General features: G+C 41.6%; 1 protein-coding gene across 1 annotated transcript; it reads right to left on the reverse strand.

Annotated features, from left to right (window-relative positions):
* Window positions 1-1,011: 1,011 nt before the first annotated feature.
* Window positions 1,012-13,484, reverse strand: ube2l3b (ubiquitin-conjugating enzyme E2L 3b). The gene is made up of 4 exons (XM_080003910.1): window positions 13,430-13,484; window positions 12,246-12,341; window positions 11,953-12,139; window positions 1,012-2,878 (listed from the first exon to the last, which is right to left on the reverse strand). Exons 1-4 carry the CDS (start codon window positions 13,454-13,456, stop codon window positions 2,724-2,726), a joined length of 465 nt encoding a protein of 154 aa, XP_079860036.1. The 5' UTR covers window positions 13,457-13,484; the 3' UTR covers window positions 1,012-2,723.
* Window positions 13,485-17,143: the final 3,659 nt, after the last annotated feature.

Genomic DNA, 17,143 nt, shown 5'->3' on the forward strand with positions numbered 1-17,143 from the left:
CTCTGACCCAAAGAGTCTAAAAAGTATGGCGCACGTTGCCACACAAACTACCTTGAAGGACCGTCAGTTGTGTTAATACCAAAAATAGGCGATAGAAGAGATCATTTCCGCATTCACCATGTCAACCGGATGGCTTCTTCGCCGCTCCCATTGTTCTCACTGCTCTCTAACAAGATGCTCACTGCTGCAACTTCAACAATATCATCCACATTGTTGCAATATATCCTACATCCACTAGTTGCAGCAGTGAGCATCACACAACTGACATTGCACCATTGCAGCGGGTTATCACAAATATGTTTGTCCTTCAAGGTAGTTTGTGTTGCCAAGTGCTCCGTACTTTGACTACTTGGTTTAGAGTAGCACTTTGCCAACTAAGGGTGCAATTCTGGCAGGACTGTGCAATGCACAAGTCCCAATGAAAACGAACGGTGACTTGTTTCCCCACTGGGAAAGGGGTATCGTAGATCCATAATCAGATGTCTTGGGCCACAAAAGACTGTTGGGCCGCCTGTTGAGTAAGTAGGCTCTAACACCTCACGTTACGCAATAAAGCTCTGTTGGTCCTTGATGTTTCCATTGGATACAGAGCAACAAGACGCTAGCATCAGTTACAGTATGCTAGCTAGTTACTCCCAAAATTCATGAATGTGCCCCCAATAACCCTTGAGATGGGAGTCTGTTTTGCTGCATTTGGAACTGTTTTGTTTAATAACAGAAACTTAAAGCAAAAATGTTTTCCATATTAAGCAACCAACCCTAAACTGGCCAGCACCGAGTAACAAATGAGACCGGAATCTTTCACAGGCAGGTGCGATGGAAAGGCATAAAGCACCAAAACTTGCAGTCTCGTAGTGGGAAGACGGCATAGCAGTGTACCTTAAACAGCAAATGGGTAAACGAGAATGAAAGACGAGACATGGACAAAAGTGACAAACATGTCAGCTATTTGGCTGCAAAAGCAAATTTAGACATTGAAAAGGACACACACACAGACACAACGACAGGCCAAATGGTTAGCCATCTTTATTATGAAACAATATTGGGAGCAGGTCGTATATAGCTGTTACACGTTTATTTTTGCAGCTCCAGTCCCTTTCCATCTCCTGACATCCCGGAACAGCCAGCCCTCTCCTGCGTGCAAGGTGCCTTGGGTTCAAGGAACACTTCCAGGAGGTTCTATTGTTTACCACATCAGAGAGTGTGTGCGTGTGTGTGCGTGTGTGTGTGTGCGTGCGTGTGTGTGTGGCCATTCCTTAACTTCCTCCCCATTAGTTTAGTCCCTTTGGGGGGGGGGGGGGGGGGGGGGGCATCGGACTACTGTGCGCCACTGATAATATGCCAAGAGTGAGCTAAATTTGATCCTGTTCTGCATTGTGTTTACATGCTACAGGTAAATATACCGAGGTGTGAAACTGGAAGAGAATCGACATGTGTTAGTAAGCTTGAATTAACCTAAGGATTTCTCACCCAGTGTCAACTGCCAATGAAAATAATTTAAAATAAAATAGAGAAAGTGGATTAGAATAAGAAAAAATCCTACTGCTCATGCATAAAAATTGTTAAAAGTACAGATTTAGAAAAAAAGGAAGCTGTTTAAACAAAAAAAAAAAAGTGCAAATACCACAAATGTAGCGTCAAAGGAGACCGTTTTTGCATCCTTCCTCAGTGAAATCTTAAACTGCTATGGGATGGTGTGCTCAGTGCCTTTTGGAGTGTTTGGAAGTTACCAGTTGAATGATCCTGAAATAATCTAAGTGTTTAATACATTTTTTTGTGAAGAGGTATCCTATAGGTAAATATTCTGATTGGGCAGGCACATGCACAAGGCTGCCATCTTGTGTTTGAATGTGTAATTTACAAACTGTGAGGGGATAGCTAAAAAGGGTTTGTTCCATGAGATACAGAGCAAGTCCAGAAGCAGAGCAGAGGTCAAAAGAGAACACACACACACACACACACACACACACACACACACACACACACACACACACACACACACACACACACACACACACACACACACACACACACACACACACACACACACACACACACACACACACACTTCATAAATTGTTTTTTTTTAATCCACAAATCAATAAGGATTGTTGATTAAGGGGTCGAAAGGAAAGTAATAGATTAACAGCAGGTCTATAACTCCAAGAGATTATAGGATAATAAAAACCAGAGCTGCGTGTACAAACACTCAAAAAAAAAATCTAAAAAAACTTGAGAAAATGAAAAAACGCAGGGTCAACACAATTACTCAAACATGTCCCTCTCTAAACTCTTATTCTGCATGTATCTGAACATAATGCTTTCTAAAAATCTTTTTCTGTTCCTTTTGGACCCCCCCCCTCTCTCCCTCTCCAATTTAAGAGCAGAAAGTTAGTAACGACACAGAGCTATGTGGCCAAGGAGTAGGATGTAGGAGGAAAAAGATGATGAGGAACCTATCTGATCCACAGAGAGTCCTGGGCGTGGAGGTGGGGGGCTGCAGCTACTGCTGCCTCGTTTCAGGTGTGCTGCTAGATTACAGTTTTGTGTGTGTGTGTGCGTGTGTGTGTGTGTGTGTGTGTGTGTGTGTGTGTGTGTGAAAAAGACATGAGATGGAGATGGGGGGGTGGGAGGGGGTGTCGTGTGAGGGGGTGGTCGGGCAGGTGCGATAGGAGAGAGAGCAAGAGAGGGAGACAGATAGGGCTACGTGCTACAACAGGGCCTCAGTCCATTGGCCGCTTTTCACCATGTTTCTTTGTAAACTCCTCGGCGTTCTTAAAGAATTTTTTACGGTCCTTTGAGTATTCTTCCGCTAGGTCTGCCCGCAGAGGATGCTCTGGCTGGGGGTCGTTCACCAGCGCAATGAGCGACTGAATTACTGGAAGGCACAAGCAAACAAACAGAGAGAAAAAGAAAGTTAAAAACAAATGACTTTGTGAAGGGGAACTGGCGACAAACAGCTGGATTTCCATCAGAATCTTTTAAATTGATCCAATATTGGGAGAATAACAGCCGAATGCCAAGCAATTTTAACACCATTTTCATGAAATTAAGACCCCTGTGTGTTTTTTTGTTTTTTTTATGTTATTCCTCCTTTTATAATGTTTTGATATTTATCTGCTGCAAATTCGGAAAACATTTACGACAGTAGACTTCTACAGTAGTAAACATAAATTTTTAAACTTCAACAAAACTATATTTTTTTTCTGGGGACACGCATCAATTTATACTATGAATGCAATTTGCTTTTATCTGAAATTGAATTTCGGACGTTAAAAACAATTTAAGGCCTTAATTTAATGGCAAATGCACAAGACACATTTTACAATTTCATTTCAACCTGTACCTTGCACCAAGTTCAATTCTATTTGTTGGCACGCACGCATATACACACAAATATATACACACACAAATAAAGATAAATATATACATACAAATACACACACACACACACACACACACACACACACACACACACACACACACACACACACACACACACACACACACACACACACACACATACACACATAAGAAAAAATCCTACTGCTCATGCATAAAAATTGTTAAAAGTACAGATTTAGAAAAAAAGGAAGCTGTTTAAAAAAAAAATACAAGTGCAAATACCACAAATCTAGCGTCAAAGGGGACCGTTTTTGCATCCTTCCTCAGTGAAATCTTAAATTGCTATGGGGTGATCTGCTCTGTGCCTTTTGGAGTGTTTGGAAGTTACCAGTTTAATTATCCTGAAATAATCTAAATTTAAAAGTGTAACACATTTTTTTGTGAAGAGGTATCCTATATGTACATATTCTGATTGGGCAGGCACATGCACAAGGCTGCCATCTTGTGTTTGAATGTGTAATTTACAAACTGTGAGGGGATAGCTAAAAAGGGTTTGATCCATGAGATACAGAGCAGGTCCAGAAGCAGAGCAGAGGTCAAAAGAGAACACGCACACGCACAGCTGCCTGAAAGTTTGTGAACCCCCCCCCAGACATGGTCACTGTTTTTGTGAAAAACATTAAAATAATCTTAAACATACATCCAAATCCCAATTTGTAAAGCACACCTTCCAAACAATGGGCACACACACAAAGAGATAGTTTCATTATTTCATTCAACAAAGGTGGTTGTTTTCACAAAAACGGAAAATTTAACATTTTGCAAAAGTATGTGAACCCTTTTATTAGTAGCTTGTGGCTCCTCCTTTTGCAGCCATTACTTCAACCAAACGTCTTCTGTAACCACTAACCAGTCTCTCGCATCTGCTTATTGCGATTTTTGCCCACTCCTCCTTGCAGAAGCCAGCCAGTTGAGAGAGGTTGGAGGGACATCTGGTATGTACTAGCTTCCTCAGGTCTTGCCACAACATTTCAATTGGATTAAGGTCCGGATTTTTACTGGGCCAGTCCAGAGTACGAATCCTCTTTCTCTGAAGCCATTCCTTTGTAGTTTTGCTGGAATGCTTTGGGTCATTGTTGTATAATCCATTTTCGTCCCAGCTTCAACTCCCTGACTGATGGCAGGAGATTCTGGTCAAGAATTTGTTGATACGCCTGAGAATTCATGGTTCCTTGGATAATATGGCGTCACCCAGCTCCAGAGGCAGAAAAGCAGCCCCAGACCTTCCCATTTCCACCACCATGCTTCACTGTTGGTAGGAGGTTGTTTTCTTCATATGCAGTGTTGGCTTTTCTCCAAACAGTGGTTTTGATTGTGACCAAATAATTCCATTTTGGACTCGTCTGTCCAGAGAATGGACTTCCAGAAGGCCTCTGGTTTGTCCAAGTGCTCTCTGGCAAAGTTGAAATGGGCAGCTTTGTTCTTTTTTGAGAGCAGAGGCTTCCTTCTAGCAACCCTCCCATGAATGTCATGGCTATTAAATTTTCGTCTGATTGTAGACACATGCACATTTGTCCCAGATGCTACCAGAGAGGTCTGCAACTCTCTAGAGGTGATGTGTGGGTTGGCCTTTACCTGATTTCTTATTCTTCTAGTCCACTTCTAGGCAGAGTTGCTGTCATGGTGAAGGCCCTCCATTTGTAAATTATTTGTCTCACAGTGGATGGATGGAGCTGGACTCTTTTGGAGATGCTCTTATAGCCCTCCCCAGACTGATGGGCTGTCACTACCCTCTTCTTCATGTCCTTGGATATCTCTTTTCCTCTCGGCATTGTTGATTTGTATGGGACCACAGTGGTTTGGTTCGTTTCCTCTCTCATGTAATTAGTGCAGGCTAAATCCTTTCCGAAGGATGTCTCATTTCATTGGTCTGCTTAAATGATTCATTTAGCACCCAATGTGTTTGACCTGAGTCTGTTACCTGCTTGACCTAACCAATGCAGCTGGGGGTTCACTTACTTTTGCACATACACAAATTCCATGTTTCATGGAGTTTTTGGGCTACTTAAACAAGTCAAACTGAACAAGTACATGCAATTGATAAACATATATCTGACATTTCATACATAAAAACTGGTGATGATAAAATAAGGAAATCATGGTAAAACAACAGAAACATCTAAACTGCTCAAGGGGTTCACATACTTTCAAGCAGCACTGAATATGCATACATATACAGAAATACATAGATATATGTACACACAGACATATGTACTCACGTATATATACGTATACACATACACAAATATACACATACATATACACAAATATATGCGTATACATCTATACATGCATATGTATATACGTATATACACACTCACGTGTATACGTATACACACACTCACGTGTATACGTATACACACACTCACGTGTATACGTATACACACACTCACGTGTATACGTATATACACACTCACGTGTATACGTATACACACTCACGTATATACGTATACACATGTTTACACATACACACGTATTTACGTATACACATACTTGTATACACAGACATAAATACATATACACACAAATACATATATACAAAAATATACATACATAGATGCGCGCGCACACACACACAGATAAACATATACAGACAAACATATACGTACACACACACACACACAGTTAGGAATATTTGGCTTTCGGGTGAAATTTATGGAAAATGTAAAAAGTTCACGCTACAGTGGTATTATATCACGAAATTAGGGCATTTAAGTAGAAGCATGCAATGGTGATTTCCTCATCTTAAACAATTTAATGAAACAAAAGCCAACAACAGTGGTGGGTTTACCACAACAAAAAATGTCCGTCTCAATAACTTGTCATGTGCCCTTGAGCATCAATTACAGCTTGACAACGACGTCTCATGCTGTTCACAAGTCGACTTATTGTCTGCTGAGGCATGGAACCCCACTCTTCTTGAAGGGCAGCCCTCACGTCATTGAGCTTCTGGGGTACAGAGTTACGAGCCTCTACTCAGCTGATCCCATAGGTTTTCTATGGGATTCAGGTCTGGAGAAAGTGCTGGCCACTCCATTTGAGGTACCCCAGTCTCCAGCAGCCGTTCCCTAATGATGCGACCTTAATGAGCTGGAGCATTGTCGTCCATGAAGATGAATTTAGGCCTGTGTTGTTCATGCAGGGGCACAATAAATGGATTAATGATGTTATTCAGGTAGTATGGGCTTGGCACTGTACCATTCACAAAGTGTAGGGCAGTTCTGTATTGACTAGACACACCTGCCCACACTAACACCACCAAAGGCTCGTCTGGTGACAACAGTAGCTGATGCATAGCGCTGTCCTTGACGTCTCGCACATCGTTGGCGGCCATCATTTCTGCTCAACGTGAATCGACTTTCATCAGAGAACACCACTGGTCCCTCGTCCAGCGTAAATGCTCCCTGGCCCATCCAAGACGATGATGCCTGTGCCTGGTGGTGCAGTCAGGTACCCTTGCAGGTTGTCTAGCACGCAGACCACGCTGATGTAAACGGCTTTGAATGGTCTGATGTGACACTTGGGTGCCTCTCACATCCCTTAAATGTGCCTGGAGTTGAGTGGCATTCATCATCCGGTTCTGCAGGGCACTGTTCACAATGAAGCAGTCATCAGTGTGGGATGTGGCCAAAGGACGTCCACTTCTATGCCTTTCTGTGACTCTTCTAGTCTCTCTGTATCCCTGTTGGAACCTGCTGATGACACTGTGACACTCTGAGCTCAGTGGCCACTTCCCTCTGAGAACATCCTGTTTGAAGCCTCGCAATGGCGAGGTAATGTTGATCAATTGTTAGGTGTTGTCTTTTTCTCATGATGTCAAAATGTGAACATCTGATGAAGAGGACTGTTTTAAGACCAATTCTAAATGAACCAGGAAATGTATTGGTCAATTCATGGATCAAACACCGGTTGTGAATTTTGCCATTCAGCTCCTTGTTAGAGAACAGCAAGTTGTGCAAAAAGTACTGAAACATTGAACAGTTGGACATGTGCATTCAAAAGTTTAGAGAAGGTCAAATTAAGTTCACCTGTAAAGGTTATAGTGCATTTTAGGTTCATCCTGAAATTTCACCCAAAAGCCGAGTAGTGTATACGTGTATACGCATATACACCTCTCTCTCTCTCTCTCTCTCTCTCTCTCTCTCTCTCTCTCTCTCTCTCTCTCTCTCTCTCTCTCTCTCTCTCTCTCCTCTCTCTCTCTCTCTCTCTCTCTCTCTCTCTCTCTCTCTCTCTCTCTCTCTCTCTCTCCTCTCTCTCTCTCTCTCTCTCTCTCTCTCTCTCTCTCTCTCTCTCTCTCTCTCTCTCTCTCTCTCTCTCTCTATATATATATACACATTTACACATATGTACATAAATACGTACACACACACACACACACACACACACATAAATACGTGTACACACACACACACACACACACTCATGTATATAGTATACTAGTATGTGTATATACGTATACACGTATATACCCAAACATATATACATGAATATATATACACGTACAGTATATACATATATGTATACGCATATATACACACATATACACACACTATATATATACACACACACACACATCCATATACGCACACACGTAAACACACCTAACACAAATATATATGTATGCACATACATATACGTATACATATGCACATAGATATACATACATATACACACCAACACACACATGAATATATACGTACACACGTATAATTATATACGTTTGCACATACATATATATGTATACACCTATACATGCGTATACACCTATAAATGCAGAACAATACAATCTTTTAATCGTCACACAGCACACCATACTCCAGCGCGCGCGCGCGCACACACACACACGCACACGCTTTGGATGGTGGCCGGTGAAATGAGGCCTCTGCGTTTAACCCATCCTGGCTTGTCCTTCCTCCGGGGGCACAGCCAGGAGCAGTGGGCAGCATACGTGGACGTGCCTGGTGATGAGTGTCCATTGCTGGTCAGACGATGATGTGTGCATGTTTTGGGGGGGGGGTCCTTACTGACGTGAGGTGGAGGAAACCCCATGTGAGCACGGGGAGAACATGCAAACTCCACACAGAAAGGCTCTTTGGGAGATAACCCGCCGGAGCACGGTGCCCCGTGGCATGGAACAGTGCCCCAGGCAGGAATCGAACCCAGGACCTTCTTGCTGTGAGGCAGCAGTGCAATGCATACACACCTATACATGCATACACACCTATACATATACACGTGCATACATATACACATGCACTCATGTATATATGTATAAAACACACACACACACACACACACACACACACACACACACACACACACACACACACACACACACACGACCCACCGCAGCAAAACCCACTGTCTCGTGCATTTCTAAAATCGCCAGGAGCAGCCAAATAAGTTGGAAAATTAGACTTTTTCCCACATTCGGGTTATTTATTATTATTTTTTTAATATCATCTCTGAACATATTTTCCAAAACCAAGCTTGATTTATAAATAGTAGAAAAATGTTAAACTGTGGAGTTTAATATTCCCGTTGGTTTACATGGGTAAACACAGTTCACTCACGAGACGCTGCATAGCGCTGATCGATCGTTTCCATTAAAGCGACAGTCCAGGTGAAGATCATTCCTCCATATTCCATGTAATGTGAAACCGTTTTGATAGTTTAACCTTTAAATCGACCACACACACACACACATACACGGAGGGGGCGTGTAGCGCATACCACTGAAGAAGTCACGCTGACGTCACTTCCATAAACAAGTCGAGGACCGGTTTCACTTGTCTGCGAAAACCTTTGTCTCTTGTAATGGATTACGAGAAGCGGGTGGTGGAAGACCTAAATCATATCGTGGACCTTAATCTGATCAGTGCGATAGCTCCAAGTCAGTGTAAACAGCGCATACTGGACTTTATTTTCCACGATGATAGTCAGTTCTCCGACAGCGATGCTGAAACTGATAGCGGCATTATCCCGGACTTGGAGAACATTTCAAACAGTGGATTTCAACCTGAATGTGACGATAAAAATTTATATTTTCAAGAACCACCGGAGGAGACCGTTGTTGTTACAACGGAAAAAGTTGATGACGTGATGAAGTCTGTTGAGGTTGGTGAGGCAGATAATGAACAAGTATTAATGGACAAGATTCTCAAGTTTACCTGCAAATGCAGCCAGGGGTGAAAAGAAAATGAAAAGAGGCCCCAAACAGGCTCTCTGGGTGTAGCTGGGGTAGGGTGGGGTTAGCTCATAAAACTCCAATAACTTTGAAGATATATGGCATACGCACATTTATATATTAAGTGACACACCAAGGCTGATATACAGAGAGTCATATTATTGATAGACTCTACATTTTGTTGTGTTGTCCGGACTTTTAAACTCCTAAATTATTCCGCTTTTATAAAACATGTATATTCTTGCTGTTAAATAAAAGCCTTCTTAAAAAAGAAAGATGTGTGTCGATTAAGCTGTTCAACATCCCCTCAAAACACAAGAACAATGCAAAGATTGCCCCATTCAACAGGGTGTCATGTCCCCATTCAGCCGGGTGTCAAGTAGCCATGTTGGTTCCCCAGCCATTTGCATTCTGGGAGCTGGCTGAATAAAGCCAAGTGTAAGGGAAAACGTGATTATTTCAGAAACACAGTTTGCCACACCCTTGTTATTAACAAGTCATAGTTTTAAAAATATTTGCTTGAGTTGCACAAGTGACACCTTGTTTTCAAGCTCGGATTCTTCACTTCCAAATGATGCGAAAAAAAAAAAGTGAAGAGCCAAATGTACCTAAAGTCTGTGGTGGGACACACACGCGCGCAAAACCCGCTGTCTCACGCATTTCTAAAATCGCCAGGAGAAGCCAAATAAGTTGAAAAAAGGAAAATTTCATTTTTCCAGGTTTGTGTACCTTTGTGTTTTTTTTTTTTTTTTTTTAATCTCTCAACCTATTTTCAAAACAGAGTTTGATTGATAAATAGTAGAACAATTTTAAACCGTGGAGTTAAATATTCCCGTTAGATTACATGGGGAAACACAGTTCACTTACCGAGACGCTGAATAGCGCTTAACAATGCCAATAGATGGTTTCCGTTAAAGCGACCGTTCAGGTGAAGATTATTCCTCCATGTTCCATGTGATGTGAAGTCACAATGTGAAACCAATTTGAAAGAGTTCAACCTTTAAATCATTCTACTTTTACACCCAAATGGAGACATCATTGTGAAGGGGGCGTGTACCAATGTCTACCAGCGAAGAAGAAATCCTGACGTCACTCCCGCAAACAAGATGGGGATCCGGTTTCACTTTACATTACATTTAGCAGACGCTTTTATCCAAAGCGACTTACAATTGTTCAAACACCGATGGAAGCAGCCATCAGGAGCAATTAGGGGTTAAGTGTCTTGCTCAAGGACACTACAGCATGCTAGCAGGAGGAGCCTGGGATCGAACCAGCAACTTTTAGATCACTAGAACACCAGCTATACCGCCTGAGCTACCATCCCACGCACTTGTCTGTGGAGGAAGATCTAAATCATATCGGGGACCTTAATCTGACAGGTGCGATAGATCCAAGTCAGCGTAAGCAGCACGTACTGGACTTCATTTTCCGCGATGATAGTCAGTTCTCCAAAAGTGACGCTGAGAATGACAGCGCTGTTGTGTCTGATATTATCCCGGACTTGGAGAACATTTCAAACAACTGATTTCAACCTGAATGTGACGATGAAACGTAATATTTTCAAGAACCACCGGAGGAGATCGACGATACGCCCATTGTTGTTACAACGGAAGAAGCTGATGATGTAATGAAGACCGTTGAGGTTGTTGATTGGCAGATTTTCAGATTTCAAATTCCCGAGACTCACATTATTGATACTCACACTTTTGTTGTGTTGCCCGTACTTTTAAACTCCAAAATAATTCCACTTTTATAAAACATGTATATTTTTACTGTTAAATAAAGCTTTTTTAAAAACAAAAATAGTTGTGTGTTGACGCTGTTCCACATTCCTTCAGAACACATGAACAAGCAGTGATTGCCCCATTCACCAGGATGTTAAGTAGCTATGTGGCTTTGTTTGTCCACCAACACCACTTGCATTCTGGGAGCTAGATGAATGAGCCAAGTGTGGGTAAAATTTTGAAGGTGATTATCTCAGAATCATCTCAGTTCACCCTTATCATTAACATGTCATAGCTTTAAAAATATTTGCTTGATTTGCAAAAGTGACACCTTGTTTGGAAGCTCTGATTCTCCACTTTCGAATGATGTGAAAAAAAAGAAGTTGAAAGCCACCAAATGACCCTTAAGTATGCGGTGGGTCACACACACACACACACACACACACACACACACACACACACACACACACACACACTTTTTTTTAAATGCACAACCACCCTTTGAGTTATTTTAACGTGAAATTATAAGGAGTGACACGACCGAACTATTTTAACTATTAATGTTTAAATCGTCCATGATTTTAGTGATGAATTCTTTCTTATTGCCCTGCACTCACAACCCATTAAAAACCCTACCTTGGTCGGTTTTGGTAGCTGGTTTCCAGTTCTCCGCGCTGATGACGGGGAGGCACACCTGCCCCTTCTCGTCGATGTTGGGGTGGTAGATCTTTGTTTTGAAAGTGATCTTGGGGGGCTTGAAGGGGTATTCAGCTGGAAAAATTATTTCAATTCTGAATGCACCCTTGTCATAAGGAGGGTTGTCCTGAAAAACAGAAAGAAAGTTACATTGAATCATCACATTATTGCTTTCGGTCAAAGGTAGAAAACTTTGGCTTAAAAAAAATGAATGATTGACAATCACAACTCACGGGTACAATGAGCCCTTGCCATGTCAACAAGTTTGCTTCATCGACTTGAATGTTTCTGAAGTTCTTCATTCCAGACTTGCGAATTTCATCAAGTTCCTGAGCGTGAGTGAGAAAGACAACGATTTTATATGGAATGCTAAGATGAGTCATGGGTCGGAAGGCATCTTGATGTAAGCCATGCAAGTGGTGTGTTGAAGTGACAGCTCAGTACATCGAGCTCCCGAATCCAGGAAGGTCTAGCCTGACTGCAACCAGGAAGTTGCGGGGGGATATTAACCAACGGGGTGGATAGCATGCCTTCCTTTCAGTTTTGTTTATCGTTAAAACCCCTATTGATATTGCAATCGCAATATCTGAAATCGTACAAAACACTATGATTAGCGATTACGTGACATCGGAAAGGGGAAAAAGTATGAATCTCATTATTTCATGAGTGTACATCTTGAACTAGGTTGGCGATAACTATAACGTTAGCTAACGATATTCCAAATGACGGCTAATACAAAGTAAAGAACAAAACAGCGTTTGGACAACTAAACGCGGTTATTTCCACCCATAGCTAGTTAATACTTGAGGCAAAAAAAAAACAACAAAATAAAAAATAAAAAAATAAAATAAATAAAACTTACGAGATAATTCCCTACTTAACTTCACACACACCCATTCCCATAACGACAAACTGTCGATCGCGAAGCCATGCCAGCTAGTTTGACGTTAGCTCGGCTAGCATCTCCGCGGGTAGCGATATAACGGAAACTGTTCGGGCTAATGTTAGCTAGCCAATACCTCACGCCTTTGAAAGTGAAACGAATGTGTTCCATCTATATAAAACGGGTGTTGGTCGCAACAGCCGACTCAAAGTCAACTATCGGAGGGGCAATTATCGGTAGAAAACGGCAGCGGTACTCAAGTGACCGTCTTTGAAGACTCAACTCCCCCGACTCTCCACGGCCTAATTTGCCGGTGCTTCGATGCCAAATATCGAGTTAGCTCGGTGACTGGTAGCGGACCGACTTATTGCGAATCGCTGTTGGGGTTTCAGAAATTAACTGACTTAGTATACCCCACACGGTGCTACATATATGATGTGGCTTTATTTAAATATGCTTTGCGTCCTCGAGGCGCCCGTCCGTCTGTCAACGTTAGTTGAGAAACGAAACCGTTAACTCGGTCGAGAGGTTTACCTTGTTCAGCCTCCTGCTCGCCGCCATCTTGAAACTACTATGCTCCCAGGATGCACCGCGGGGCGATAAGACGCCCTATGACGCTGCGCGTGTCCCGACGAGTTCAACTGTTTAGCGCAGGGGGCGGGAACCTGTGGCTCGCGAGCCAATTACGGCTCTTTCCATGACGGTATATGGCTCGCAGACAATTTCGAGCTAAAATTTTTCATCACAATTAACAAGTAGTACATAATTATTCTGTGTCATTTTAAAGTAAAACAGGTAAGAGAAATTACAATTTTGAAAATAAAATTAAAACTATAAAATGTGGCGCACAAAAGGGGCGTAGTCAAGCACCGGCTGCGGAGGGTTAGGGTTTAGGGAGGGAAATGGAGTCTTCCTGGCCGTGGTGCGCCGACATGGCGAGGGCTTTATTGTTCATCTCAATATGCGGCACGCAAGCCACAATTATATATATCACTGAGGATTATTCTAATAATTGTGGATAATAATGATCCTCTTGGGAGCAGGAGGAACGGCGTTCCAACTGCTGGGCTGCTTACGAGCCCGTGCGCCGATCCCCTCTGTAAGACAGACAAACATCAAGAAAAGTCCCTGCATCCAGTCGGACCAACCGGCTGAACACAAGTGGACAGGAATGGAAAAAACTTCAACATGTATGTGACAAATAATCTCTTGAACTTGAACTTGAACTTGAACCTGAAGACCAGCTGACTCTTAAAACTTGGAACGAGCTTCCCGTCACATACCACACAATGCAGCGTGTGAGTATTGCAATATTGACCATGTTTGGCTCTACATACGCATGTGAACAGTCTTTCTCGCATCTGAGAAACATTAAGAGCAACCTACGCTCACGTTCAACTGATGGAAGCCTCAACGCCTACATGACGCTTAATCTCACTACGTATGAACCAGACTACAAGGCCATCAGCAAAACCATGCAGCACTAGAAGTCGCATTAATGGTAAAAAGTATTTCATTTATTATTGGTTAACTAAAGTATAACAATATTATTAAGAAGAATAAAGATAAATTGATTATATATAGCGCTTTTTTAAGTACTCGGAGATGTGTTATACGTTAAAAATGTATGCCTTTAAAAAAGCATGCATTAAGTTGCATTCAATTTTATTATATATTAAACGGCTCACAAGTAAATACATTTAGAAATATTTGGCTTTTATGGCTCTCCCAGCCAAAAAGGTTCCCGACCCCTGGTTTAGACTGTGGGGCTTTTATTTTTTTTAGGTTAAAATGGTTCTTACCATGACAATCCTTCCAAATGTTCCTGTAAAATTCTGGAGTTACTTCTATGGGAGACATATTGCGACTATTTACAGAGTCTCGCTGGGTGATGAGCCGTCCTTTTGCGCTAAGTTTTACGGGCAGATATGTCGTGCTATTTTCTTTAGTCGCCTTCCCCTCCCGCCGGTTAACGTTTCCCCCTCCACTTAAGAGTTAGCCTATGGGCATCTCTCGCCTGGAGGTGCCTTGGCAGAAAAGGAGCGCACCCACTCTCTTTTACTTCAGCTTCACAAAGCATGCACTCGCAAAGGTTCAGAATAGTATGACTTTGATAAAAGAACGTATGTTTTATTTCAATAAGTTATTTTACTACTATTATCAATGTGTGAAAATTCTGTTTCATACCTGTCTGCCCAAAATCACACTTCAATACATTTTATTATTTTTTAATTGTGAAAAGGTGTGTGTGTGTGTGTGTGTGTGTGTGTGTGTGTGTGTGTGTGTGTGTGTGTGTGTGTGTGTGTGTGTGTGTGTGTGTGTGTGTGTGTGTGTGTGTGTGAATAAAATAAATGAATAAATATTAACTAAATAATAAAAAAAAAAACATACTTAGGTAGAGTATCATATTTTCACGTTTTATTTATGTAATTTGCAAATACACAGATTAGATGTTACATTTATCCTGTTACACAGACACTTGAAACAATAAAACAAATGATATCATAATAGTTACAATAGAAGCCATAAAAGGTTGTGGTAGTACCCCCTCCTCTAGGTACAGTCCCTAAAGTCCCAATATACCTACAAAATGTGTTCAATTGATAATGCATGATTTTAATTGTTTGATATCTATGAGATCTCACATAATGCAAAAAAAAAAGCAAAATGCAAAAAATGTAATTGTTCAAACAACTTTAAAACCAACCCCGTTTCCTTGTGATTTGCACACTTTTGTGCAATGGAATTGATATGAAAGCAATTTCTTAATCCTCGGATGAATTTTGAAACTCATACAGAGGGCGGCAGTGGCTGTCTTCTGGAAATTTGAAGGTACCTGGTTCTGGCATGGTACCTGGCAAGACACTGACCCCTAACTGCTCCACATGAGCAAAATGGTGCCTTGAATGTCTCTGCTGGTGGTGTGTTTATGTGAGGCATACATATAAGATCCGGGTGGCCCACAGACCAGAAGTAATCTACTGCAAAGGCAAAATGTATATAGACAGATAGCGCTTGAACATGTGGGCCCCTCAGCTCATACCCTCTTACCAACAGGACCCCTAGCCACTTGCCTGATACAGGGTTCTCTGACCACCAGAGTCCCCGGCCCATAAAGGGCCCAGGTCCCTCTTAAAGTGCCGTCTGGCCCCAGGGCCTTTTAAGTATATTTCCTTAAATAGAACCAACTAAAGAATAAAAGCACAATTCAAAATAGCTCTGAACACCAAGCCCATCACCCCTTCTAGAGGGCTATAGGGACTGGACCAGTTTTCCCAACCTCTTTTCTACCATGACACGCTTAATATATTTCGGTAAATATATGTAATAATGAAATAATTCCAGGGCACACAGAGAGTACTGAAATATCTTACTCAAGTAGAAGTACTATTACTTGACTGAAATTGTACTCAAGTAAAAGTAATTGGGTAAAAAATTACTTGCATAAAAGTAAAAGGTAGCTCACTTAAATAGTACTCAAAGTAAGAGTTAGGTACTTCCCCCACCCCCCGTTGATTTTTTTTTATAATAAACACATTTTGCCAAGGTTTCCTTACACATGCACCCCATGCAATGAACTGAAAAAGGAAGAGAGGAAATGATTCTACAGTTGGAACGTCATTTATTGTCTGTCAATGGCATCTGAATAAAATTAATGATGTAAAAAATGTATGATTACATTTAAAATAAAAATGTTCTAAGGCTCTCAGTATATATGAAATTCAATCTGCTCAAACAGTGCCACACCTAATGGGTCATGTGGGACATACCATTACAACAGGTAGAAACACCAACCTAACTTACCTCTCTCCGGTCATAATATCTGGTGGAAATAACTTCCTCTATGCACAATTTGAATTAGAGCTGGGCGATAAAAAGACAACGATAATTATTGCCACATTTATTTTCCTCGACGTCAAAATAAAATAGACTCGATCATTTTGATAAAGCCTTCTGCAGATCTGTTTATTTCCGCATTCTGCAGTGTCAACGGAAAGCCAATCAGTTTGGTCTAAAGCTGACCTATCATCTCTAACCAATCACGTTTGTCGATATAGATATAAGCCCCGCGACCTCACTCGTGGGCAGGTTGCAGCTTGTAAACAGAGACAGAGAGGCGACGGAGCAGCATATGGTCAGAACTGTCAAGCAAATGTGTTGCAGAGAATGGAACACCTCAGGGGAGTGTTGTAAGTCACACTTTATTTTGTTAAGAGAATACAAGATTGGATTCATTAAGTTTAAATG

The sequence above is a fragment of the Zeus faber genome (genome assembly GCF_960531495.2).
Source record: "Zeus faber genome assembly, chromosome: 7".
Taxonomy (NCBI): domain Eukaryota; kingdom Metazoa; phylum Chordata; class Actinopteri; order Zeiformes; family Zeidae; genus Zeus; species Zeus faber.